The sequence below is a fragment of the Sapajus apella genome, unplaced genomic scaffold (assembly GCF_009761245.1).
Source record: "Sapajus apella isolate SASKATOON/1434 unplaced genomic scaffold, GSC_monkey_1.0 scaffold88, whole genome shotgun sequence".
Taxonomy (NCBI): domain Eukaryota; kingdom Metazoa; phylum Chordata; class Mammalia; order Primates; family Cebidae; genus Sapajus; species Sapajus apella.
Genome location: NW_022437028.1, coordinates 8,048,133 through 8,070,150, shown reverse-complemented (window position 1 = coordinate 8,070,150; position 22,018 = coordinate 8,048,133). Strand labels below are relative to the sequence as shown.

Genomic DNA, 22,018 nt, shown 5'->3' with positions numbered 1-22,018 from the left:
TTTTTGAGATGGAGTTTCGCTCTTGTTACCCAGGCTGGAGTGCAATGACGTGATCTCGGCTCACTGCAACCTCCGCCTCCTGGGTTCAGGCAATTCTCCTGCCTCAGCCTCCTGAGTAGCCGGGACTACAGGCACGCGCCACCATGCCCAGCTAATTTTTTGTATTTTTAGTAGAGACGGGGTTTTACCATGTTGACCAGGATGGTCTCGATCTCTTGACCTCGTGATCCACCCGCCTCGGCCTCCCACAGTGCTGGGATTACAGGCTTGAGCCACTGCGCCGGGCCCAAGAATTATATTTTTATTTTGAGACAGTCTTGCTCTGTTGCCCAGGCTGGAATGCAGTGGCATGATCTTGGCTCACCGTAACCTCCACCTCCCGGGTTCAAGTGATAATCCTGTCTCAGCCTGTTGAGTAGCTGGGATTACAGGCACATGCCACCATAGCTGGCTGATTTTTGTCTTTTTAGTAGAGACGGGGTTTCACCATGTTGGCCAGGTTGGTCTCAAACTCCTGACCTCAGGTGATCTGCTTGCCTTGGCCTCCGAAAGTGCTGGGATTATAGGCGTGAGCCACTGTGCCCAGCCACCAAATAAAAAAATGTTTATTGAGATGGGGTCTAACTGTTGCTCAGCCCAGCCTTTAATCATTGTTTCTTGTTCTTACCGCCAGAGAGTGGGACCGTGGCCGTGAGCGCCGCAGTCGGGGTGAATATCGGGACTATGACCGGAATCGGCGTGAGCGCTTCTCGCCACCCCGCCATGAACTCAGCCCGCCACAGAAGCGCATGAGGCGAGACTGGTGAGATGGAGTGCTTTCCCTCTCCTCCCCTTCGCCTCACTTCCCCCTGGGCCTTCCCTTTTGCCCCTCACCTGGGCCTAAATCTTTGTCATTGCCTTTTCTCAACTCCCCGTCACCCGTCGTTTCTTTGTCCCCTGAAACCCTTGTCTGGGAGACCATGCTGTGTATGCCCCAGTTTGTCCTCCTTCATGACCTGGGAAGATGGCTTCCTTCTCTGCCTTACTTTTGTGTCCCCTACCCTCAGGGATGAGCACAGCTCTGACCCATACCACAGTGGCTATGAGATGCCCTATGCTGGGGGGGGTGGGGGCCCAACTTATGGCCCCCCTCAGCCCTGGGGCCACCCCGACGTCCACATCATGCAGCACCATGTCCTGCCGATCCAGGCCAGGTAAGGACTGGGCTTCCGGGCTTTTCGGGAGAATGGGGTTGATAGGACTGGGGGATGGTTGAGGTTGATGAAGCCAGGGAGCGGGTGAGGCACACAGAGGCATGCCACTTGGGTGGGGGTGGTAGCCTTTGGGGTTTGGGGTGATGTCCATGGTGGGCAAAGGAAGGGGACACCTGGCTACCTTGGCCCCCCTAGCCTCCATCCCTTCCCCCACAACCAAGCCTTCCTGACTGGGCTCCTCTCCAGGCTGGGCAGCATCGCAGAGATAGACCTGGGTGTGCCGCCGCCAGTGATGAAGACCTTCAAGGAGTTTCTCCTCTCCCTGGATGACTCAGTGGATGAAACGGAGGCCGTCAAGCGCTATAATGACTACAAGCTGGATTTCCGGAGGCAGCAGATGCAGGATTTCTTCCTGGCTCACAAAGATGAGGAGTGGTGAGTGCCCCTGCTTCCCTGGACCTTTTCCCTGGCATGTGCCCCTTGCCCCGCCAGTGGAGCTGCGGCCCCATCCTCTTCCCAGTTTCCCCAGTCCGGAACTGTCTGGGGGCGGGGGTCGGGAAGTATGACAGCATTGGCTGATGGGGTCTCCCCTCACTTCAGCGACTGCCACGGCCCCCGCCCCACCCCATCTTATGTCCTGCCGTCCTCAGAGTGGGACACCTCCAGGCAGCAGGCCAGAGCCACCTGGCCCCTTGGGGCAGCAGACAGACTGCTTCCCACTTGCCGGTGTTGGGTCACTGTCATCCCTGATCACCAGGACCCCATGTGGCTGTGGCATCTTCCCAAAGCGACGAGTGAATCCAGAGAAGAAAAGCAAAGCTCTCAGGGTCGTTTGACAGAAAAAGAATTTTATTTTTTTTTCCTTTTGTGGATGTTTTAATTTTAATCAACCATCTTTTCCCCCCTTCCTGCTCCTCCTCCTCCTCATCCTCTTTCTGCTCCTCCTCCTTGAAAAGAGCCAGAACTGGGAACTACACCCGCTCATCGACGGAGCTCGGAGCAAACCCACCTCCACCCCCACCATACCCAGCCCATACATGAGCCCCTGGGCTGAGCCGCGCGGCCCCGGCCAGGCAGACAGGCAGGGCACTGCTGTGCACAATGCAGCGGTTTAGCTGAATGTGATTGCTCAGGCAGTTAGTCAGTCAGGGCCCCCACTGCGGAGTCCCGCGGGGCAGGGCATCTCGGCCGGGCGCCCAGCCAGGAGCCAGCCGGTGGCCCGCCAGCCAGAATGGGCCCTGGGCGCCGCTAGTTAAATCTTGATCTCTGTTTGACCAAGCGGCCAAGGTAAAGATCCTGGAGGTGATGCCTGCGGCTTTCCTTTCCTCTTCCACCCCACTTGTGGTTCTGTTCTGTCTTCGCTGTCCCTTCTCTCAGATTGCTCTGTGTGTCTTTGTCCTAATCTCTCGCGCATCTTCATTCTTTCTCTGTCCCTGTTCTTGCTCCCTAACACCGCCTTCCTCCCTGTTGGTTTTCTCAGTTTTTCTCTCTGATCTTTAGTTTTTCCTTTGGTTTCTGGGACTTTCTCACACCCTCCCCTTTCCTCCCTTTCTCCTTTTTCTCATTCTCCTCATTTCCTTTGCTTTCCCCCTGAGGTCCTATTTATTTGGAATGTTTTATTTTTCTTGCTCCTCCCTAGCCTTCCCTCTCCTCTCTCTCCCCCTGTGGGCAGGACCTGAGGCTCTGAAGGGCACTCCAGTCTCTCCCTTTGGTCTTGCCTGTCCCTTCACCATCTTGCTTATTTTCCCATGGGTGGAGAAAGGTGCCCTGCCTCTGGGTTTTGCTGTCTGGCCCTCTGTCTTCCACCTTGGGGTGGAGGGAGTTGGCGGGAGCAGGTTTTTAATGACTGCAGTTTGGGGTTGGTGAGGGGAGAGAGGTTCTTCAGGGCCTACTATTTCCTGAGCCTTCCTCTCTGAAGCTTTGGGAAATGACACCTTTTTACTACGTTAGTGTTTCCCAGAGACTTAGAGTGGTAAATCTGTCTCTCCAACCCTGGCGTCCCCCTGTAGTCATTGGTCTTCCCAAACTCAGAGCTCTTAGTTGCTGGTTTTCCCCCAAAATCTTCTCAGAGCACAACTTCTGGTTCCTTTTGGGGTGTTGGGTGGTTTTAGCACACCCCTATCCCCTAATCTCTCTGCTTTGATGACCCTTTGTGGGTGTGAGGATGGGGGCTATGCCGTCTTTCCTGGGCCCCTCCCCACATGCTGGCCTTGGCCTCCAGTAACTGTTTTGTCTTTCCCTCGCCCACTTTGTTCCCAGGTTTCGGTCCAAGTACCACCCAGATGAGGTGGGGAAACGTCGGCAGGAGGCCCGGGGGGCCCTGCAAAACCGACTGAGGGTCTTCCTGTCCCTCATGGAGACTGGCTGGTTTGATAACCTTCTCTTGGACATAGACAAAGCTGATGCCATTGTCAAGATGCTAGATGCAGGTGTGTGGAGTTGGAGGGGTGGCAGGCATCTGGACCCCATGGGGGTGGGCGTGTCTGGGGACCAGGTAGAAGTGGGTTGATGGGAGCTAGGGCCCTGGGGTTGTGACTTCTGTTCCCTTCGTTGGTAGCTGTGATTAAGATGGAAGGAGGCACAGAGAATGATCTCCGCATCCTGGAGCAGGAGGAGGAGGAGGAGCAGGCAGGAAAGCCCGGGGATCCCGGCAAGAAAGAGGAAGGGCGGGCTGGAGCAGGCCTGGGGGACGGGGAGCGCAAAGCCAACGACAAGGATGAGAAGAAGGAAGACGGCAAGCAGGTCTGAGTCTAGGGCCTCCTGGCACTGCCCCTGGCAGCCTGCGGGCCCCAAAAGAGCTAGAACTGGGGGGCTGTGTTCTGGGAGGGGTGGGCAGAATGAACCTGTGGGCTCAGCTGTGGGGCGGGGAGCCCTCTGATGAAAGGGGAACGGGAGATTTGACATCCCCAGTGGCTGTCTCTTCCCGTAGGCCGAGAATGACAGTTGTAATGATGACAAAACAAAGTCTGAGGGTGATGGAGACAAGGAAGAGAAGAAAGAAGATTCTGAGAAGGAAGCCAAAAAGGTGAGGTGTCTGTAACCCGGGGTCAGAGCATCGGGGCTGGGTTCCTGGTGCGTTAACTTGTCCCCTCTGCCGTGGCTTGCACAGAGTAGCAAGAAGCGGAACCGGAAGCACAGCGGGGACGACAGCTTTGACGAGGGCAGTGTGTCAGAGTCTGAGTCGGAGTCTGAGAGCGGCCAGGCTGAGGAGGAGAAGGAGGAGGCTGGTAGGGTTTCTTTTCTGTTTTTAAAGTGTATTCTAATGCTGGTGGGGAGGTGAGAGGTTGGCAACATTGATGGGGGAAGGGTCGCTTTTAGGGGAAGGTTTCTCTGTCCTCCCCACCAAAATCAGTAATAAAAACACACCAACTCCTACCACACCAACTTCCTGCCTAGAAGCAGCGCTCAAGGAGAAAGAGAAGCCCAAGGAGGAAGAATGGGAGAAGCCCAAGGACGCTGCGGGGCTGGAGTGCAAGCCTCGGCCGCTGCACAAGACCTGCTCCCTCTTCATGCGTAACATCGCGCCCAATATCTCCCGGGCCGAGATTATCTCCGTGAGTGGGGAGAAGTGGAGGGCAGAGGGAAGGCAGTGAGGCCCCCGTTTCACCTAATAGGGAGGTCCCCTTCCCCAGGACCCCATGCCCTCCGAGGGCTGGTCTTGATTGCGCCATTGGCTTTCAGGTGCTGGTGTTCTGAAGGCCTTCAGTGGTTTTACCCTGCCCAAGGATGGGAAGAGTGACCAGGCAGTTAGTCTTTAGGGTTCTGAGGACAGTGCAGGATTGGAGGAAGAAGCCAGTGAATCCTTGAGTCACTAAGTAGGGCTGGTTTTCTGCTTCTTGCAGCTTTGTAAAAGGTACCCAGGCTTTATGCGGGTGGCGCTCTCGGAGCCCCAGCCAGAGAGGAGGTGAGTAACCGGGTGTGTTGGAGGGAAAAGTGCAGGGGAACGTTAATGGCCAACACCACCTCCCTCTCTTGACTGCCCTAACATTTTCTTCTGTAGGTTTTTCCGTCGTGGCTGGGTGACCTTTGACCGCAGTGTTAACATTAAAGAGATCTGTTGGAACCTGCAAAACATCCGAGTGAGTGCTTCGGGTGGGACTGTCTGGGGAAGAGAGTGGGAAGCTAACCTATCTGTCCTGGTGACTGCCCTAGAGTCTTGCCCAGAGGCAACGCAGGCAGACAATGTAGGCAGACAAAGACAGGACCTGTCAGGTCCCCTTCCTGAGGGAGCTCACAGTTTGATCAATCAAGAGGGGAGCATCTTAGAGCTGCTACTTCTCCTTGGCAAGTGCGATTAGTGGAGTAAACTTCTGATGTCTTCCCTTCAGCTCCGGGAGTGCGAGCTGAGTCCTGGTGTGAACAGGGACCTGACCCGACGTGTCCGCAACATCAACGGCATCACCCAGCACAAGCAGATTGTGCGCAATGACATCAAGCTGGCGGCCAAGCTGATCCACACGCTGGACGACAGGACCCAGCTGTGGGCCTCAGAGCCAGGGACGCCTCCCCTGCCAACGGTCAGTGACTCCCACAGGACTATCAGGAGCAGCTGATAGCACCTCATCTGCGGTGGGCACCTCTGACCTCACCTGTCTGTAGCACGTCCTCTAGCTTCCAGCAGAACTGGGGCATGCTAGTGGTCATTTGTGGGCTGGGGTGGAACAAAAGCAAAAATGAAGACAAATCCCAAGGGGGCAAAAGGCGCCAGTTCAGTCTGGTGAGCTTCTGACCCCTCACCACTCTTCACATGCGGAAGGTCTCAGGTTACCTGCCCTGAAGGTCTTTCTCTGCCTTACTTGCCCCTCTTCCTTCCACCAGAGCCTGCCCTCACAAAACCCGATCTTGAAGAATATCACAGACTACCTGATTGAGGAAGTGAGTGCTGAGGAGGAGGAGCTGCTGGGGAGCAGTGGGGGTGCCCCACCTGAGGAGCCTCCTAAGGAAGGGAACCCAGCAGAGATCAATGTGGAGCGAGATGAGAAGCTGATCAAGGTGCCAGCAGTGGCAGCGCAGGGACGCGAGGGTCGGGTGGTAAGGGCAGGAGCAGGAGCTGAGCATCCATACTCAACTTCCTCAGGTATTGGACAAGCTTCTCCTCTACCTGCGCATCGTGCATTCCTTGGATTATTACAACACCTGTGAGTACCCCAACGAGGATGAGATGCCCAATCGTTGTGGCATCATCCACGTTCGGGGGCCTATGCCACCCAACCGCATCAGTCATGGGGAAGGTGAGCTCCAGGTTCCCCTTTCTCCCTGGCTGCCTCTTGCCTTGGTCTTCCAGCCCTTCCCACCACCCTTCCTTCCTCTGTTCCCAAACCATAGTGCTGGAATGGCAGAAGACGTTTGAGGAGAAGCTCACGCCGTTGCTCAGTGTGCGGGAGTCGCTTTCAGAGGAAGAGGCCCAGAAGATGGGCCGCAAAGACCCGGAGCAGGAAGTGGAGAAATTCGTTACCTCCAACACGCAGGAACTGGGCAAGGATAAGTGGCTGTGTCCTCTCAGCGGCAAGAAATTCAAGGTCTGGATGTTGGAGAATGGTCGTGCCAGGGTGGTGGGAGGTGGGGCTGAGACAGGAAGCCCCTAAAGGCCTGGGCCGAGGTGGGAGAACTGCTCACTGGACTGGCAGGCAGGAGCTGGGAATCCTTTCAGGTCAGGACTGGGAGTGAGGCAAGCGTTAAGTGGCTGTTGTGACCCCGCTCCTCTCTCCACCCAGGGTCCTGAGTTTGTGCGCAAGCATATCTTCAACAAGCATGCTGAAAAAATTGAGGAAGTGAAAAAGGAGGTGGCGTTTTTTAACAATTTCCTCACTGATGCCAAGCGCCCAGCTCTGCCTGAGATCAAGCCAGCCCAGCCACCTGGCCCTGCCCAGAGTAAGATACGATCCATGAGGGTCACATGTCTCCTCTCCCTTGACTGTCCAGGGACTCCTGTTTCTCTTTTACCTGTTGGCCCGAGACGTTTCTGCCCCATCCTCAGGCCATAGCCCTAAAAGTCAGTTGTTCCTGCCCCCCACCCCCCCGCAGTAATTCATGTCCCTGTCCGTGTTGTACTCCCCCCAGGTTTGACCCCGGGACTCCCCTACCCACACCAGACTCCCCAGGGCCTGATGCCCTACGGTCAGCCCCGGCCCCCGATCTTGGGCTATGGAGGTAAGTACGGGAGGGAGATGAAGGGGCTTGGTGAGTGTGACATTGGGTGAAAGGGAGAAAGAAACAGAGGATGGAGTTGAGGACATAGTTTTGCAACTCAATGCTGATCTCTGTCATAGCTGGTGCTGTCCGCCCTGCAGTCCCCACAGGAGGCCCTCCATACCCCCACGCCCCATATGGTGCTGGCCGAGGGAACTATGATGCCTTCCGAGGCCAGGGAGGTTATCCTGGGAAACCTCGCAACAGGTGAGAAGCACCACACACGCCCAAGCTTTGTTGCCCCCTGCAAAAACTCCCTTTTGGAATCCTCAGCTCTCATACTTTACCTCTCATCTCACAGGATGGTTCGTGGAGACCCAAGGGCCATTGTGGAATATCGGGACCTGGATGCCCCAGACGATGTTGATTTCTTTTGAACCTCACCATTCCTCACTTCCTCACTCCTGTATCATCCTTTACTTGTGACTACCTGGTCCCATCCAACTCTGAGAATTTTTTGTACGATCAGCCTTACTGCCAATAAAAGCACTTCCACAGGGCTTCTGACTCATATATGTTACATATTTCCTCCATCCTTCCAAAGGAATTCCCGAGGTGTTGCTCAGCCCTGCCACTTTTATTACTGATGTCAAAAGGCCCAGGATCTGCGGGGACACCAGCCCCAGGTACACAGATGCATGTCTGGGACTGGAGAGTCTCAGTTCTGGAACTTCGCCCTCAGTCCAGGGGGTGCTGCTGCTGTTCTGAGCTATGGCTGGTCAAGCACAGGTTGTAGAAAGAGTTGGGGTCAAAGGCCTCATTTATCTCTCGCCAGCCCACCCACCCAGCAGCCTGTAGTTCACTGGGGCTTTTTGGAGCGCCCCAGTAGTGAGGGTCCAGTACTAGGACATAGGCTTCCGTGCCTGACCCGATGCAGACTCCCAGCAAGGCCTTGGACCTGGCATCCGCGTCCCCCCCAACCATGACTGGGCCCCCGCCCCCTGCAAAGTGGGAGTAAAGCCTCTCCAGCTCTCCGTGCAGCCCCGCTCCCCGGGGCACGTGGCAGAGGCGCCCCTGGGTCTCGCCGAAGTGAGCGAGGCACAGGCTGGCCTCCACGCAGCCGATCCAGTCCTGGGAACCCCGGAAGCCGGGGGGCTTGTCGCCCATGTCCTCCAGAGCCGCCTGCATGGCGGCCAGTCCAGGTACGCCCGCGGGCTGGCCCTCCGGCCACGAGCACAGCGTCTGCAGAGTGCGGTAGCCACAGCCCCAGCCGCGGTCATCCAGGCCGTCGCAGCCGTAGTGATAGTAGAGGTAGTGGCCCGAGAGCAGCGCCAGGCGGGCAGGGCCGCGGCTCGGCGGGGCCAGGCCCACGTGGACGTCCCTCAACAGCTCCAGGGCGATGGGCCGGAGGGGCAGTCCCAAGCCGGGTACAGCGTCCACCTGGCGGCGCGGAACGACCCCAGACTCCAGCACTTCCCCTCGGCTCCGGGTCTTGGGCCAGGTGCCGCAGGACCGGCGCGCAGGCTGAGGACACGCTCCGCGGGCCTCTGTGACCAGCGCAGGTGGCAAGCAGCGGCCACCAGCAACGACTCCCACAATGCTCCGCGGCGCCTCGCCCTCCCCTCCGCGGTGCCTGCCTGCCGGCCCGCGAGACTCACTTCGCAGGCGCAAGCTCCGCCCCACGGGGCGGGGCCAGGGACTAGCCTTGGCCGGAGTGCGCAGGCGCTTTGCGCCCGCCTCAGAGCTCTCCTGTCCGTCGCTCTCCAGCCCCGCGCCTGCACAAACTCGGACCCCGTGATTCCGGCGTTCTGCCCCCTACTCCCGGCTCCCTAGTCGCGCACACTCCCGTGGCTGTAACAGTTTATTGGCAGCCCGGAGGGGCGAAGGCACCGCGGGGGTGGGAGCTCAGCCCGAGACATGCAGAGGACGGAGAGCCCCGGGGGGACGTCGGGGGTGGGGTGGGGAGGGGCAGGGTCTGGGGCTCGTCTGTGTTGTAGCCCAGCCCTGAAATAAATAGTATATACAGCTAGGGGGCCGGCCGGAGCAGGGGACGTGAGGGTCCCGCCGGGGTCACAGGTCTGAGCAGCGATCCTGCTTGCTGTAGTGGTCGAACTGGTTCTTCCAGTGCACCATGTAGGAGCTCCAGCGGTGGAACTCGGCCTTCCACTGGCGCTCCGCTTCGTCGAGCGTGTCTGCGGCCAGGGCGCCAGGCGAGGCGGTGCGGGGGAGGGCGGCACGAAGAAGGTCGGGGATTGGACGTGGGAGGGGGAGCATGAGTGCAGGGAGGACGCACGGAGAAATGCAGGCGACCACGTGGGACGGTGACAAGAGGATCAGGAGAATGCGAAAGACGGGAGGGAGGATGAGAGCAGAGGCGGGGCCAGAGAAGGACAGCAGGAAGGAGAGAGGAGAAAAGGATGACCGGAGGCAGGGGGACAGGGAGCCAAGAGGGGGAGGTTGGGGGAAAAAGAAGAGACAGAAATGGTTGACCGTTATAACCCCAATAGGGGAGACACTATTCAGCCTGGGGCTCCCTCTGTCCCCCAGTGTCAGGCTCAAGCTCCAAAAGATAATTTTATAAAAGAATATTGACTTTTTCATTTCCATTCAAACAACAAAGGCGTGGGGGACCCTGAGACGGGTGGGGGGCACGGCCCCCTCCTCCTGCCTTGTCTTGGCTTGAGGAGGGAGGGGGCGCTGCGTTTGAGATCCCTGAGTGGGGTCTTTCCCTTCGGTCCGGCCACTCATTAGAGGAGGGACCCCTGTGGCCAGAGGGGAAGAGGCCGTGGTCACAGCCGCAGAAGCTGGAAGAGGAAGAGGAGGAGGAGGGGCAGGGGGAGGCCTGGCCTCGGAGCAGCTTCCCCATGGGTGAAGCCTGAGCAGGTGCTGGGAGCCTCCGAGGCTAGGGGGGAGAATAGAGGGGTTACACCTGGCCGGTTCCCACTCCCCTCCTCCCAGCCGCTGCCCGCTGGCCCCTGCGTACCGGTGGCGCTGAGCAATTTGGGGAGGAAGCGGTTCCAGAAGGCACAGGCCTGGGCGCGCAGCCCCTGCCGCACCTCCAGTGGCCGCAGGTCCAGGCTCACATACTGCTGCGCCCCTGCCGTGTACAGGGGCCACTGAGGGGCCTTGGGGTCTCGGGGCTCATTGGGGTCCCTGCGGAAAAAAGGGAAGGCTCAGCCCAAATGGGCAGTGAGAAGCGGCAGCCCCCATCCCCACAGGACTCTGGACTCTTCAGCTCTGCAGAGAGCGCCAGAGAGCCCGTCCCCTCCCTCCCACCACCAAGTCACTCCTTTCCCTTCTCCAATGTCCCCGGGGTCATCGGGGTCTTCCCTTCCTCCTGTGCTCCCTGTCTCCTCTCCATTTCCCTCAGCTTTTCTGTTTCATCTTTGTTTCTCCCAGTAAAAAAATGGCTAGGATGTCTTGAGCCCTTCCCAAGTAACCAGGACCAGGACAGGTCGTAGGTCTATAAACATCACATTTTAACACCACCTGATGCTCGATTTCATTGTCCTCTTCTTGATCAAGGTAAATTTGTGTGTGTGTGTGAGAATATGTCACTGGTGGTGAATCATTACTGGTTTGACTTAATCCAGCTCGAACTCCTTTGTCTTGGTCTCCTGATTTTTTTTTTTTTTTTTTCAGAGACAGGGTTTTACCCTGTTGCTCAGGCTGGAGTGCAGTGGCGCCATCATAGCTCACTGCAGCCTCAACCTCCCAGGCTCAAGCAATCCTCCTGCCTCAGCTTCCCGAGTAGCTGGGACTACAGGCACCAGCCACCATTCCTGGCTAAGTTGTGTGTGTGTGTGTGTGTGTGTGTGTGTGTGTGTATATATATATATATATATTTTTTTTTTTTTTTTTAGAGACGAGGTCTTGTTATGTTGTCCAGGCTGGTCTTAAACTCCTGGCCGAAAGAGATCCTCCCACCTTGGCCTCCCAAAGGGCTGGGATTACAGGAGTGAGCCACCATGCCCAGCCTCTCTGTGTCTACATCTTCTCACTTTCCTTTGCCTCTGTCTCCTGTCTCTCTCTTTCCCCTTTTGTCTCCCTTGTGAGCATGTCTGCCTCCGGCTCTCCTGTCCTGCCCTGTCCCACTGTCCTTGCATCTGTGTGTGTCTGCCTCTCTCTGTGTCCCGCCCCTATTCCTGTCCTCCCCAGCCTCCTCCCCATCTCCACTGCTGACCCTGTGCGGGCGAAGTTGGCCCAGTATTGCATCAGTCGCTTGGCAAAGATTTTCTCCTCTGCGGTGTAGTTTCGAGAGGGGTCCAGGGGGATCCCAAAGATGAACTCGATCTCGTAGCCGTGGGGCACCCCCATCCACAAGGGCCAGGAGAGTGTAGAGGCACGGTGTTCAAAGACGTAGGCGTAGACCTGGGCACCCTGGGTGGCCAGTCGCCCAGCCAGCTGGGCCACGGGGCACACGACATTGTGGTCGCCCACTACATCACTCAGGGCCTCCCTCAGGCGCGCCGGGTCCTCGGGATGCAGCCAGTCTGTGTAATGCAGGACCACAGCCTCGGCCGCCAGGTCACTTACCTGGGGGACCCCGACCCGCACCCCTTCCAGGAACTGGGCCCGGCTGATGAGAGACTCGTTGTCTTTGCTGAAGCCTGGGGCCCCGTAAACCAGAAAATACGAGCCCTCATCCTTCACCACACCCACCAGCACCTGGGGGTGAGGGAGAGGAGGATGGGATGGAGGGATGGGCATAGACAGACAGGTAGACAGAAACAGATGGACAGACAAAGAGCCAGAGAGATGAACAGTTACAGACCCGCAACCATGGATGGAGAGAGGCTGAGATCAGGGGAGGGGCGCAGAGAAAGAGAAAATAGACCCATGGTGCCTTTCCTGTCTGCCCCGCTGACCACCCTGGGATCTGAGCCCTCAGGGAGAACTTCTGGGAGGACTTCTGGGAATGGGCCTGGAGAAGCCCTGATGCCTGGGTCCCTGCGGGGACAGGAGGGGCTTTTGGGGCCCAGAGGAGCCAGCTTCATCTCTGCCAGCCACTAGTTACCTGCAGGCCATGAAAGTCGCCGGCGTTGATGAGGGCCTCTGGGGTGTCACTGAGGAAGTCTCCGTCCACCACAGGCACGAAGGAGAATCGAAAGACACTTTCTTGAGGCAGCACATGCCATTCGTGTTTCACCAGGTCCTGCGCTGGTCGTGCCCGAAGGCAGGCTACTAGCTCTGTGTCATTCCCACCTGTGCCGCCGGGTGGACAGCCCACATAGTGGGCCAGCAGCGTGGCCCTGCGGCGGGCCTCTCCCACACCCACCGTGGCCCAGGGCCCATTGGGGGTACCACTCTGCAGCACGGCCCTGTGGAACAGGCCCCGACTGGGCGGGGACAGCAGGTGCATGCCCACTGAGGCGGCACCCGCGCTCTCCCCAAACAGTGTCACTGATGTCGGGTCCCCCCCGAAGGCTGCCACGTTCTCCTGCACCCACTGCAGGGCCAGCCTCTGATCCAGGAGACCCACGTTGCCTGGGGCCTCTCGGCTCCCCGGCAGGGCCAGGAAGCCAAAGGCTCCCACCCGGTAGTTCATGGATACCAGCACAGTCCTCTCGGCCTGCACCAAGAAGCGGCCATCGTATACGTCCAGGGAGGAGGCCCCACTGTAGAAGCCACCCCCATAGATCCAGACGAGGACAGGGGCAGGGGATGCAGGCCGGGGGTGTGGCGTCCACACGTTGAGGTAGAGACAGTCTTCGCTCAGCTCACGGTTGGGGTTCCACATCTCGGTGCCCTCAAAGCCCGGGTACAGGGTATCCACATATTGGTAGCAGACACTCTGGAAGGTTGTAGCGTCCAGCACCCCTGGCCAGGGCTGCTTGGGCTCCGGTGGCAGAAAGCGACGGGGTCCCACAGGTGGCTCCGCAAAGGGGATGCCCAGGAAAGCAGAGACGGGGCCCCCAGGGGCCTTCAGGCGAATGCCCCGCAGCCGGCCCCCACGTACCGTCACCAGCAGCTCTGCGTCCTCCCGGCCCTCAGCCCCCATCCCTCCTCCCAGGAGCCAGAGGAGGAGGAGAAGGAGTGGGGAAGCCAGGGAAGGCATGTGCAGGGGACACCGCGGGGGCCTCATGGCTGCAGGGCAGGCGGCGTCTGCTGGGAAAAAGAAAGGGAAAAGGGTGAAGTGCTGAGAAGCCCGGAGGGAGGAGATAAGGGCACAGTCCGCCCAAGGGTTATCACTCAGCTGCAGAGGAGGTGGGGCAGGCTGGCAAAGATGAGGGTAGAGAGGGAGGGAGGAAAGAGGATGGGCAGAGACAAGGACACAGGCCAGCGGGCAGGAGGGGACAGAGATCAGGCAGACACTCCCATCCAGACAAATGCAGGGAACAGAGAGGAGCACCCCGCTGGGGGCCGACCGCCCTCACCTCCTTCCCACCTCTGGGAACTGGGCCCGGCCCAGCTCCTGCAGTGTGGGCACCAGAGGCCACAGTCCACGTACAGGCCACCCGACAGGGGCGCGGCCTCACGGACGGGCGGCGCCGCTGGGGGAGCGTGCGGCGGCCTGAAGGCGCAGCCCCTCTCCTGGGTTGGCCAGGCCCGGGCCTTTGGGGGCTGGTAGGCTGGGCATTCAGGGTGTGGAAGCCTCAGGTTCCCGGGTCCCCCAAATCCTGCCTAGTCCACTCCCCATCCCACTTTGCCCTGTCTCATCCAGTGTCTGGCACCGAGCGCTGATGCCTGCGGGTTCCCATCAGCTGCGCACGCCCCCAGGCCAGCCCCAACAAACAGGCTTTCCAGCCGCGCCCCCCAGTACTCGAGAGCACCCCCAACCATCTGGAGCTGCCATACACGCCGCCGCCGGCGGAGGGCAGTATAGACCGAGAAAAGGTCGGCGCTCCCCGCCCCGAGACGGGAGCCGGGAACTTGGGGTGGGGGCCTGGGGGCTCCAGGGCCTTGCAGAGCCGCCTGAAGGGCGAGCCGGGACGCCTGTGTTCCCGGGGCTCCGGAGATCCCCGGCTGCAGGGGCGGGGGCGCTATTTTGGGGGCAGCAGCTGCTACGGTTCCGGCATCTCCAGCCAAAGGATCAAAATTCCCCGGGTGGGAACTCCCCCCTCTCCCGCCGGTCACCCCTCGCCCAGCCGCCGCCGCCCTGAGCTGGGGGTGGTGATGGTGCTGCTGGAGATTAACTAGGAAACCCGAGTGGCGCTAATTATAACTGGGGCTTCCGCTGAGCCTCCCCTTCCCAAAAAATAGAGATGGAGTCTCCGCGGGAGGGGGCGTCCTGGGCCTCGCAGGGGGCCTCTGCGGGGCGCTGCGCAGGGACGCTGGGCTTGTGGCCCTGGGGATGGGGGTGCCAGTCGGGCGCCGGGAACCTGCGCAGCTCGGGTGCCGCCCCAATCAGGGGGTGTCTTCCAGTGGCCCCGGACTAGGGAGCGATCGGGGAAGGGGCGCTCGGGGGTCCCCGCGGGAATCGGAGTGCAGAGGCGGCGGCCGTCCCCGCGAGCTCGGGCTCCTGCGTGGGCGTCGGTGAGTGTGCGGCGGCCGGGGAAGAGTTCCGGACGAGTGCCGGGCGGAGGGGGGCGGCGCGGGGCAGGCCCGGGGATGCGGGAGCCGTCCGGTTAGGGAGGCCTGGACCCCTCGGGGAGCGCACGGTGCCCGGACGGGGGCCGGGAGGAGAGTCCCAGGCGGGGAGGGAGACTCACCTGAGGCGGCCGAGCCGGGCCGGGCCGGGCCGCGCCGGGAGCTGGAGACGGCCGATGTTCCCCCGCGCAGGCTGAGCCGACTCTGACAGCCGCCGCCTCCGGCCCCCCACACACACCCCCTCGGGGCCACACGGCGCCCCCGCCCGCCCCCGCCCACTGTCTCCGCCCCCGCCCCTCCCCGCTCCCCCGGGCGGCCACCTCCCCTCCCTCTCCCTCCCTCGGAGTCGAGACCCGGAGACCCCGGGGCCCAGACGCACTCCAGTGCCAGACGCCGACCGACGACAGACGCGCAGTGACAGACGCGACCCAAAGACCTGCAGCGGCGGAGCAGACACCCACGTGACAGACAGACGGACAGAAGCCCGCGGAGACAGACACGCGCAGACGGACGACCTCATGCAGCGACAGGCACAGACAAACGCAGGGACCGACTTTCACAGACGGACGGACACACTTGGACACCCTGACGGCCTCGCTAGAGGCTGGGGAAGTTGGCTCAAGGCCAAGGGTTCATGCATCCCCGGCCACGACACAGACAGCGGTGGCATGGGAGGAGAGCCATGTAGGAGTGTGGTCGAGGACGGTCCCCTTAGGGGTCCAGGTGGCACTGGTGCAGAAAAGGTGGCGTGGGACACTCCTAGGGATGAAGGGACACCTGTGGGAATGGAGATGTAAACATGGGATCGCTAGTGGAAATGAGGTGGGGGGCATGGAGACAGGAGACCCCCGGGGGCGGAAGGGGTGACTAGGGGACACCCGAGAAGGCAGGCCAGCGTGGTGGCACGCGCAAGGCTGCGGGGCGAGGCCGCACTCCGCGGCGGCAGTGGAAACTTCTGGAACCCCCGCGGGTGGGTCTGCGCTGGTTCTCTGACAGGTGACCTCGGACATTCGTCATCAGGGTCCGGTCAGGGCATGACATCACCAGGCCTAGCATTCATTGGCCGCGCGGCAGGCAGGTGGGAGCGGCCTGGCCCGGGCACCCCCAGCCTGCTCCAAGGGGCCTGACCCGCGCAGATTCCCCCCCGGGCCCCGCCCTCCAGGAGGTCACTCGTGGGGACCGGGCTGCTGGTGCCGGGTCCCCACGCCCGAGGTGCAGGCGGCAATAGCGCGCGGCGCCTGCTTCCTGGAGGCGGCACTCGCGGGAGCCCCTGGGCCCCCGCGTGGGAGAGCGGCCGGCGCGGGCCAGCGTCGGGGCGTGCGTGCGCGCGCGCGGCGGTGCGGGGCGCGGCGTGGGGTGGGCGGGTGCGCGCACGCTCGCTCCGGCTGCCACGCGCTCCGCAGTGCCCCGGGCACGCGTGCGCCGCCGCGGACCTCCGGCATCGGGTCTCGGAGCCTAGCAGGGGGTGAATCCAGAGTCTTGCCGGCCCTGGGCCGCGCGGTTCCCGGCTCTCCAAGCTGGGCGTGCTTCGCGTCCGCTCGCCCCGCGGGAATCGGGTCCCGCAGGCACTGACACCCGCGCTCCGCTCACTAGAGACGGCCGCCAGGTGGCGCAAAAAGCAGCCGCTCGGGCCTCGGAGACTGGGCTGGGTTGGGGGCGCTGGGGAGGTGAACCCCTTGCCATCTGTGCCCACTGTCTCCGGCTCTCCCTGCCCCACTCTCAGGCACCCTCAAATCCCCTGTCTGGACACCGAGGCTCCCTGCATCCGACCTTCAGCGTCCTGGCCGCACTGGTTGAAGGCTCCCCACTGGCCAGACTACATACCCTAGTTGAGCTCCCTGAAGAGCAGACGTAAGGGCTGTGGGTGGGGGCAGGGGACAAAAGGATGGACCGTGGATGTGGCTGCGGGGGGAATGGGTCTGAGGCAGGTTTCTAAGCGTGATAATTATGAATTATTAAAATGATGGGGCCGGGTGTGGCCGCTCTTGCAGTGCCTGTAATCCCAGCACTCTAGGAGGCCAAGGCAGGAGGATCGCTTCAGTTCAGGAGGTGGAGATCAGCCTGGGCGACAAAGCGAGACCCCTGTCTCCGCAAAAAAAATAAAGTGAGGGAAACAAACTATGATCGAGTGCGCCGAGGCCTGACCCAGTCCTAAGGCTTAAGGGATTTTTGGCCCTGTTGCTGATGAAAGCTTGCCCCTCTCACCCTCCAGATGAGCTGTGCTATGCAGGTGTCACCTAACCTCTGTCGTCATGAGCTTCTAGGCCTGTGCAATGAAGATATAGGGAGGGCAGGGACAGTTTATCACCAGGGTTATCATTTCCTGGAACTAGCCCTCTTTTCACCTTGAACTCTCAGCAAACTTTGTCAACACTGGAACCTAACCTGTCCAGCCGGGAGGGCTTTCCCTACATAGTCTAGCATAGTAGCTCCTCCAGCGTCCTCTGGGACCCCACCCTCCACCGCTGTCACTGCAGGGATGTCCTTGATTGTTCCCATTTCTTCTCTCACCATTTCTGTTAATCCAGGAATCAGCCTTGCTTCTACTACTAGTGCTGCCAATTCAGAAGACTCCCCTACTCCTCTCTCATCTCTGTCTCCCACCTTGGCAGGAAGCCCACTTTTTTTTTTTTTTTTTTTTTTAGATGGAGTCTTGCTCTGTTGCCCAGGCTAGAGTGCAATGGCTTGATCTCGGCTTGCTGCAACCTCTGCCTCCTGGGCTCAAGGATTTTCCTGTCCTCAGCCTTCCGAGTAGCTGGGACTACAGTAGCCTGCTACCATGCCAGGTTAATTTTTGTACTTTTAGCAGAGATGGGGTTTCACCATGTTGGCTAGGCTGGTCTCGAACTCCTGACCTCAGATGATCCTCCTGCCTTGGCCTCCCAAAGTGCTGGGATTACAGGCGTCAGCCACCGCGCCCAGCAGGGAGCCCCAGTTCTATAACAGTCTTTGATCCAACTCAGCTAACAAAAAAGATTCTTACTTCCTCTGTTGATTGGTTAAGATTCAGTTCAGCTGTATGAGACCGAAAACCAAATAATGGCTTTAACAAAATATAATAGAAATGTATCTCCTGGGCCAGGTGCAGTGGCTGTCATCCCAGCACTTTGGGGGTCAAAGAGAGAGGATCACTTGAGGCTAGGAGTTTGAGACCAGCATCGCCAATGTAGTGAGGCCCTGTCTCTACAAAAAAATAAAAATAATTAACTGGGTTTGGTGGCCATGGTTATAGTTCCAGCTACCTGGGAGGCTGAGGTGGGAGGATTGCTTGAGGCCAGGTGTTGGGCTGGGGATCACGTGATTGCACATGAGCCTGGGTGACAGAGCAAGATCCTGTTTCAAAAAAGAAAGGAAGGAAGGTGAAAGAAAGAAATGTATTTCTCTCTTATATGAAAGAGACACAGAAAAGGCAGGAAGTGAAGAAAGAAAGAGACCGGGCATGGTGGCTCACGCCTATAATCCCAGCAGTGTGGGAGGCCGAGGTGGGCGGGTCACCTGAGGTTGGGAGTTTGAGACCAGCCTGACCAACATGGAGAAACCCCATTTCTACTAAAAATACAAAATTAGCTGGGCATGGTGTGGCATGCCTGTAATCCCAGCTACTTGAGAGGCTGAGGCAGGAGAATTGCTTGAACCCAGGAGGTGGAGGTTGCAATGAGCCAAGATCACGACATTGCACTCCAGACTGGGCAACAAGAGCAAAACTCCGTCTTGGAAAAGAAAGAAAGAAAGAAAGATATTCCTTTCTTACATTAAAGAGATCCAAGCCCAGCTTGGTAGCTCAGGCCTGAAATCCCAGCACTTTGGGAGGCTGAGGCAAGAGGATTATTTGAAGCCAAGAATTCAAGATCAGCCTGGCCAACATGGTGAAACCCTGTCTTTATTAAATATACAAAAATTAGCCAGGCATGGTGGCATGTGCCTATAGTCCCAGCTACTGAGGAGGCCAAGGCATGAGAATTGCTTGAGCCCAGGAGGCAGAGGTTGTAGTGGGCCAAGCATGTGCCACTGCACTCCAGCTTGGGTGACAGAGGGAGACGCTGTTTCAGAAAAAAGAAAAACAAACAAGGGTTATGTAGGGTTGGCATGGTGCCCTCAATGTCAGGGTCCAGGGTTTTTTACACATAACGTGGTGCTCCTTACACAGTATCTTGTTACTGCACCATCTTCAGCTTGTGATTTCCACTGCATGGTGTAGAATGGCTGCTGGAGCATCAGCCATCACATCTACATTCCAGCCAGCAGGAAGGAGGAGGGGTTGAAGAAGAGCATCTTCTATTAATTTATGAGACACAGTCTTACTCTGTCGCCCCAGGCTGGAGTGCAGTGTCGCGATCTCGGCTGACTGCAGCCTCCACCTTCCAGGTTCAAGTGATTCTCCTGCCTCAGCCTTCCGAGCAGCTGGGACTACAGGTGTGCGCCACCATACCTGGTTAATTTTTTGTATTTTTAGTAGAGATGGGGTTTCACCATGTTGGCCAGGCTGGTCTCAAACTCCTGGCCTCAAGTGATCCATCTGCCTTGGCCTCCCAAAGTGCTGGGATTATAGGTGAGAGCCACCGTACCTGGCCAAACTCTTCCTTTAATGACGAGCCTTTGTCCAACCCCTCATTAAGTGAGATTGTAACCTGGCAGAGTTGGGAGCCTGAGGCCACACAAGGGACCTTCCTCCCTCTGCCCACCCCTTCCTATGTCCCCTCCTTAAGGCTGGGCCAGCCTTTCTGCTGGATCCAAGTCTTGAGGGATGGGGGTCCTGTGCTTCCTGGGAGATGGTTCCCCTCTGCCTCCCATTCTCCCCCAACATCTGCCTCCTTTTTTTTCCCCCTGAGATGGAGTCTCATTCTGTTGCCCAGGCTGGAGTTCAGTGGTGTGATCTCGGCTCACGGCAACCTCCGTCTCCCCGGTTCAAGCAGGAAAGGATGATTTCTCTTTGTGGCTTATCCACCCTTTACCTTTTTCTTTCTTGCTAGTTTTGAGCATTTCACACGTTTTTTATAGCTTGTCTCTGCAAAGTCTTACTAATTTTCACAATTTTGTTAAATATGTAACCAGTGTGCAGTATTTCCCATGTAATTCGCCAAACGTCCTTTTGCTTAGTTGAGCCTCTTTTCCGGCCAGGGGTAGAGCGGAGCGGGCAGGAGTGGCATACCCTTGTGCTCAGGGTTTTTTTTTTTTTGGTCTCATTCCGTCACCCGGGGTTGTAGTGCAATGGTGCCATCATAGCTCATTGCAGCCTTGATGTCGCAGGCTCAAGCAGTACTCCTGCTTCAGCCTTCTGAGTAGCTGGGACCACAGGTGGCACCACCATGCCCAGCTAATTTTTAAATATTTTATTAATTTGTAGAGACAGGGTCTTGCTGTGTTGCCCAGGCTGGTCTTAAACTCCTGGGCTCAAGCAATCCTCCCGCCTCCGCCACCCAAAGTGCTGGGATTACAGGCGTGAGCCACCGCGCCTGGCCATCGGAACTGATCAGTACTTTTCTCAGCATTCTTTTCTGCCCATGAACTTGAGTGCTTCTGAAAGGAGTGAAATAAGCAACTTAATTCACCAGCAGTACGCTGAACTCCACATTACCACTTATCTTGCCTGGTATGACCCAACCAACACCCATCTGACATGGCCCCTGGCACGTTGGTCCAACTGGCTGCTCAGATCTTGGTCTTACAGGTTCTAGCCAACCCTGACTTGGGTTTCAGTTTAAATGTTAGCAGTGCATCTTGAATGGCTTCTCGGGAACAGCTGGTGAGGTTACACCAGGTGCTGTAGATATTTGACACCCAGAGACCTTCTGGTCACTCCTGGCTGCCCTGCAGGTATCCAGCGGCCAAGTGAGAGCCATGCCAGAAGCACAGGTTCCTTAGATGACCTTGGCTGGGGTTCCAGGGACACTGAGTATTTAACACAAGATCGGTGCAGAAGTGAGGAGGGCTGGTTTGGGATTCTGCCACCTGGCCTGGGGACAGTGTAGGCTGGCTGTAAGGTTGGCCCTGTGGCCAGCTGGATCCCTTAAATGTCCACAGCATTGGGAACTACAGGGTGGAGTGGAAGGGTAGCCCAGATCCAACGTTGCTTTCACAGTAGCACGTACGGGGGAGAAGGGCTGGTTTGCAAGCTGCTTCCTGAATGCTTTTCTAAACATCATCTCATTTAATTCTCACTTGTAGCGTTCTGATGGGTAGGCTGTATTCTCATTACAATTTTTTTTTTTGAGACAGAGTCTTGCTCTGTTGCCCAGGCTGGAGTACAGTGGCGTGATATTGACTCACTGCCTCATGGGTTCAAGCGATTCTCCTGTGTCGGCCTCCTGAGGAGCTGGGATTACAGGCATCACGCCTGGGTAATTTTTGTACTTGAAGCAGTAACGGGATTTCACCATGTTGGCTAGTCTGGTCTCCAACTCCTGATCTCAGGTGATCTACCTGCCTCGGCTTGGCAAAGTGCTGGGATTACAGAGGTGAGCCACCACACCCGGGCTATTCTTAGTACAGTTTAATAGCCAGGAAACTGAAACTGATGCCCAGAGGCATTAAATACAGGTGATGATACAGAGGTTGTTTCGTTTCATCAGCTGGTAAATTGCAGGTTTTGGACTTTGGGTGAGAACTCTGACCTGGATGGGCTGGGCTGCTTTGCAGCAGCTCACTTCTTCTGTGACTTCCAGAAAATCAACTCCTAGAGTCTCTCAGGCCCTCCTGGCCCCCCACTTCCAAAGAGAAGGGTATGGGGTATGTGCATGGTTGTGGGGTGGGGGTCCCTGCCTGAGTTCCTGTGCTTCCTGGGAGATAATGATTCCCCTCTGCCTCCCATTCTCCCCCAATGTCTTCCTCCTTTTTTTTTTTTTTTTTTTTTTGAGATGGAGTCTAACTCTGTTGCCCAGGCTAGAGTTCAGTGGTGCGATTTCGGCTCACTGCAACCTCTGTCTCCTGGGTTCAAGAAATTCTCCTGCCTCAGCCTCCTGAGTAGCTGGAATTACAGGCACACACCATCACACCTGGCTAATTCAAGTGATTCTCCTGCATCAGCCTCCTGAATAGCTGGGATTACAGGCACTCGCCACCACGTCCAGCTAATTTTTTGTATTTTTAGTACAGACAGCGTTTTGCCACGTTGGCCAGTCTAGTCTTGAACTCCTGACCTCAGGTGATTTGCCCACCTTGGCCTCCCA

The 22,018-nt window shown here is 58.1% G+C and overlaps 3 protein-coding genes across 15 annotated transcripts in view; 1 reads left to right on the top strand and 2 right to left on the bottom strand.

Annotated features, from left to right (window-relative positions):
- The window catches only part of SRRT (serrate, RNA effector molecule), a 13,590-nt gene extending 5,708 nt beyond the window's left edge, over positions 1-7,882 (top strand). The window contains exons 3-20 of one of the 6 annotated variants that reach the window (XM_032255117.1): positions 674-802; positions 1,047-1,193; positions 1,440-1,628; positions 3,453-3,622; positions 3,751-3,935; positions 4,123-4,218; positions 4,303-4,420; positions 4,593-4,747; positions 5,036-5,097; positions 5,194-5,272; positions 5,522-5,710; positions 6,012-6,185; positions 6,271-6,424; positions 6,519-6,712; positions 6,908-7,064; positions 7,254-7,343; positions 7,463-7,589; positions 7,684-7,882. In XM_032255117.1, coding sequence (XP_032111008.1) covers positions 674-802; positions 1,047-1,193; positions 1,440-1,628; positions 3,453-3,622; positions 3,751-3,935; positions 4,123-4,218; positions 4,303-4,420; positions 4,593-4,747; positions 5,036-5,097; positions 5,194-5,272; positions 5,522-5,710; positions 6,012-6,185; positions 6,271-6,424; positions 6,519-6,712; positions 6,908-7,064; positions 7,254-7,343; positions 7,463-7,589; positions 7,684-7,759 — 2,491 coding nt within the window. In that variant the 3' untranslated portion in view covers positions 7,760-7,882. Of the gene's footprint in view, positions 1-673; positions 803-1,046; positions 1,194-1,439; positions 1,629-3,452; positions 3,623-3,750; positions 3,936-4,122; positions 4,219-4,302; positions 4,421-4,589; positions 4,748-5,035; positions 5,098-5,193; positions 5,273-5,521; positions 5,711-6,011; positions 6,186-6,270; positions 6,425-6,518; positions 6,713-6,907; positions 7,065-7,241; positions 7,344-7,462; positions 7,590-7,683 lie in introns of all 6 variants that reach the window. The other 5 variants (XM_032255121.1, XM_032255120.1, XM_032255116.1 and 2 more) reach the window with 5 other exon arrangements.
- Positions 7,883-7,938: 56 nt separating this feature from the next.
- Positions 7,939-9,015, bottom strand: UFSP1 (UFM1 specific peptidase 1 (inactive)). The gene has a single exon (XM_032255130.1). It carries the CDS (start codon positions 8,508-8,510, stop codon positions 8,061-8,063), a length of 450 nt encoding a protein of 149 aa, XP_032111021.1. The 5' UTR covers positions 8,511-9,015; the 3' UTR covers positions 7,939-8,060.
- Positions 9,016-9,170: 155 nt separating this feature from the next.
- On the bottom strand, positions 9,171-16,154 carry ACHE (acetylcholinesterase (Cartwright blood group)). 8 transcript variants are annotated; one of them, XM_032255127.1, is made up of 5 exons: positions 15,232-16,154; positions 12,340-13,430; positions 11,506-11,990; positions 10,306-10,475; positions 9,171-9,514 (listed from the first exon to the last, which is right to left on the bottom strand). In XM_032255127.1, exons 2-5 carry the CDS (start codon positions 13,405-13,407, stop codon positions 9,393-9,395), a joined length of 1,845 nt encoding a protein of 614 aa, XP_032111018.1. In that variant the 5' UTR covers positions 13,408-13,430; positions 15,232-16,154; the 3' UTR covers positions 9,171-9,392. The 8 variants fall into 8 exon arrangements, with proteins under 8 accessions (XP_032111018.1, XP_032111015.1, XP_032111020.1 ...); XM_032255124.1 differs by having other exon boundaries at positions 12,340-13,427; XM_032255129.1 differs by having other exon boundaries at positions 15,731-15,982.
- Positions 16,155-22,018: the final 5,864 nt, after the last annotated feature.

Coding starts and splice junctions, on each gene's coding strand:
- UFSP1 (XM_032255130.1), bottom strand. CDS start 8,510: ATGCAGGCGGCTCTGGAGGACATGGGCGACAAGCCCCCCGGCTTCCGG.
- ACHE (XM_032255129.1), bottom strand. CDS start 15,908: ATGCTAGGCCTGGTGATGTCATGCCCTGACCGGACCCTGATGACGAAT. Junction 11,991..12,339: donor GCGACTTTCATGGCCTGCAG/GTAACTAGTGGC, acceptor CCTCACCCCCAG/GTGCTGGTGGGTGTGGTGAA. Junction 10,476..11,505: donor GCCAACTTCGCCCGCACAGG/GTCAGCAGTGGA, acceptor TTTTTTCCGCAG/GGACCCCAATGAGCCCCGAG.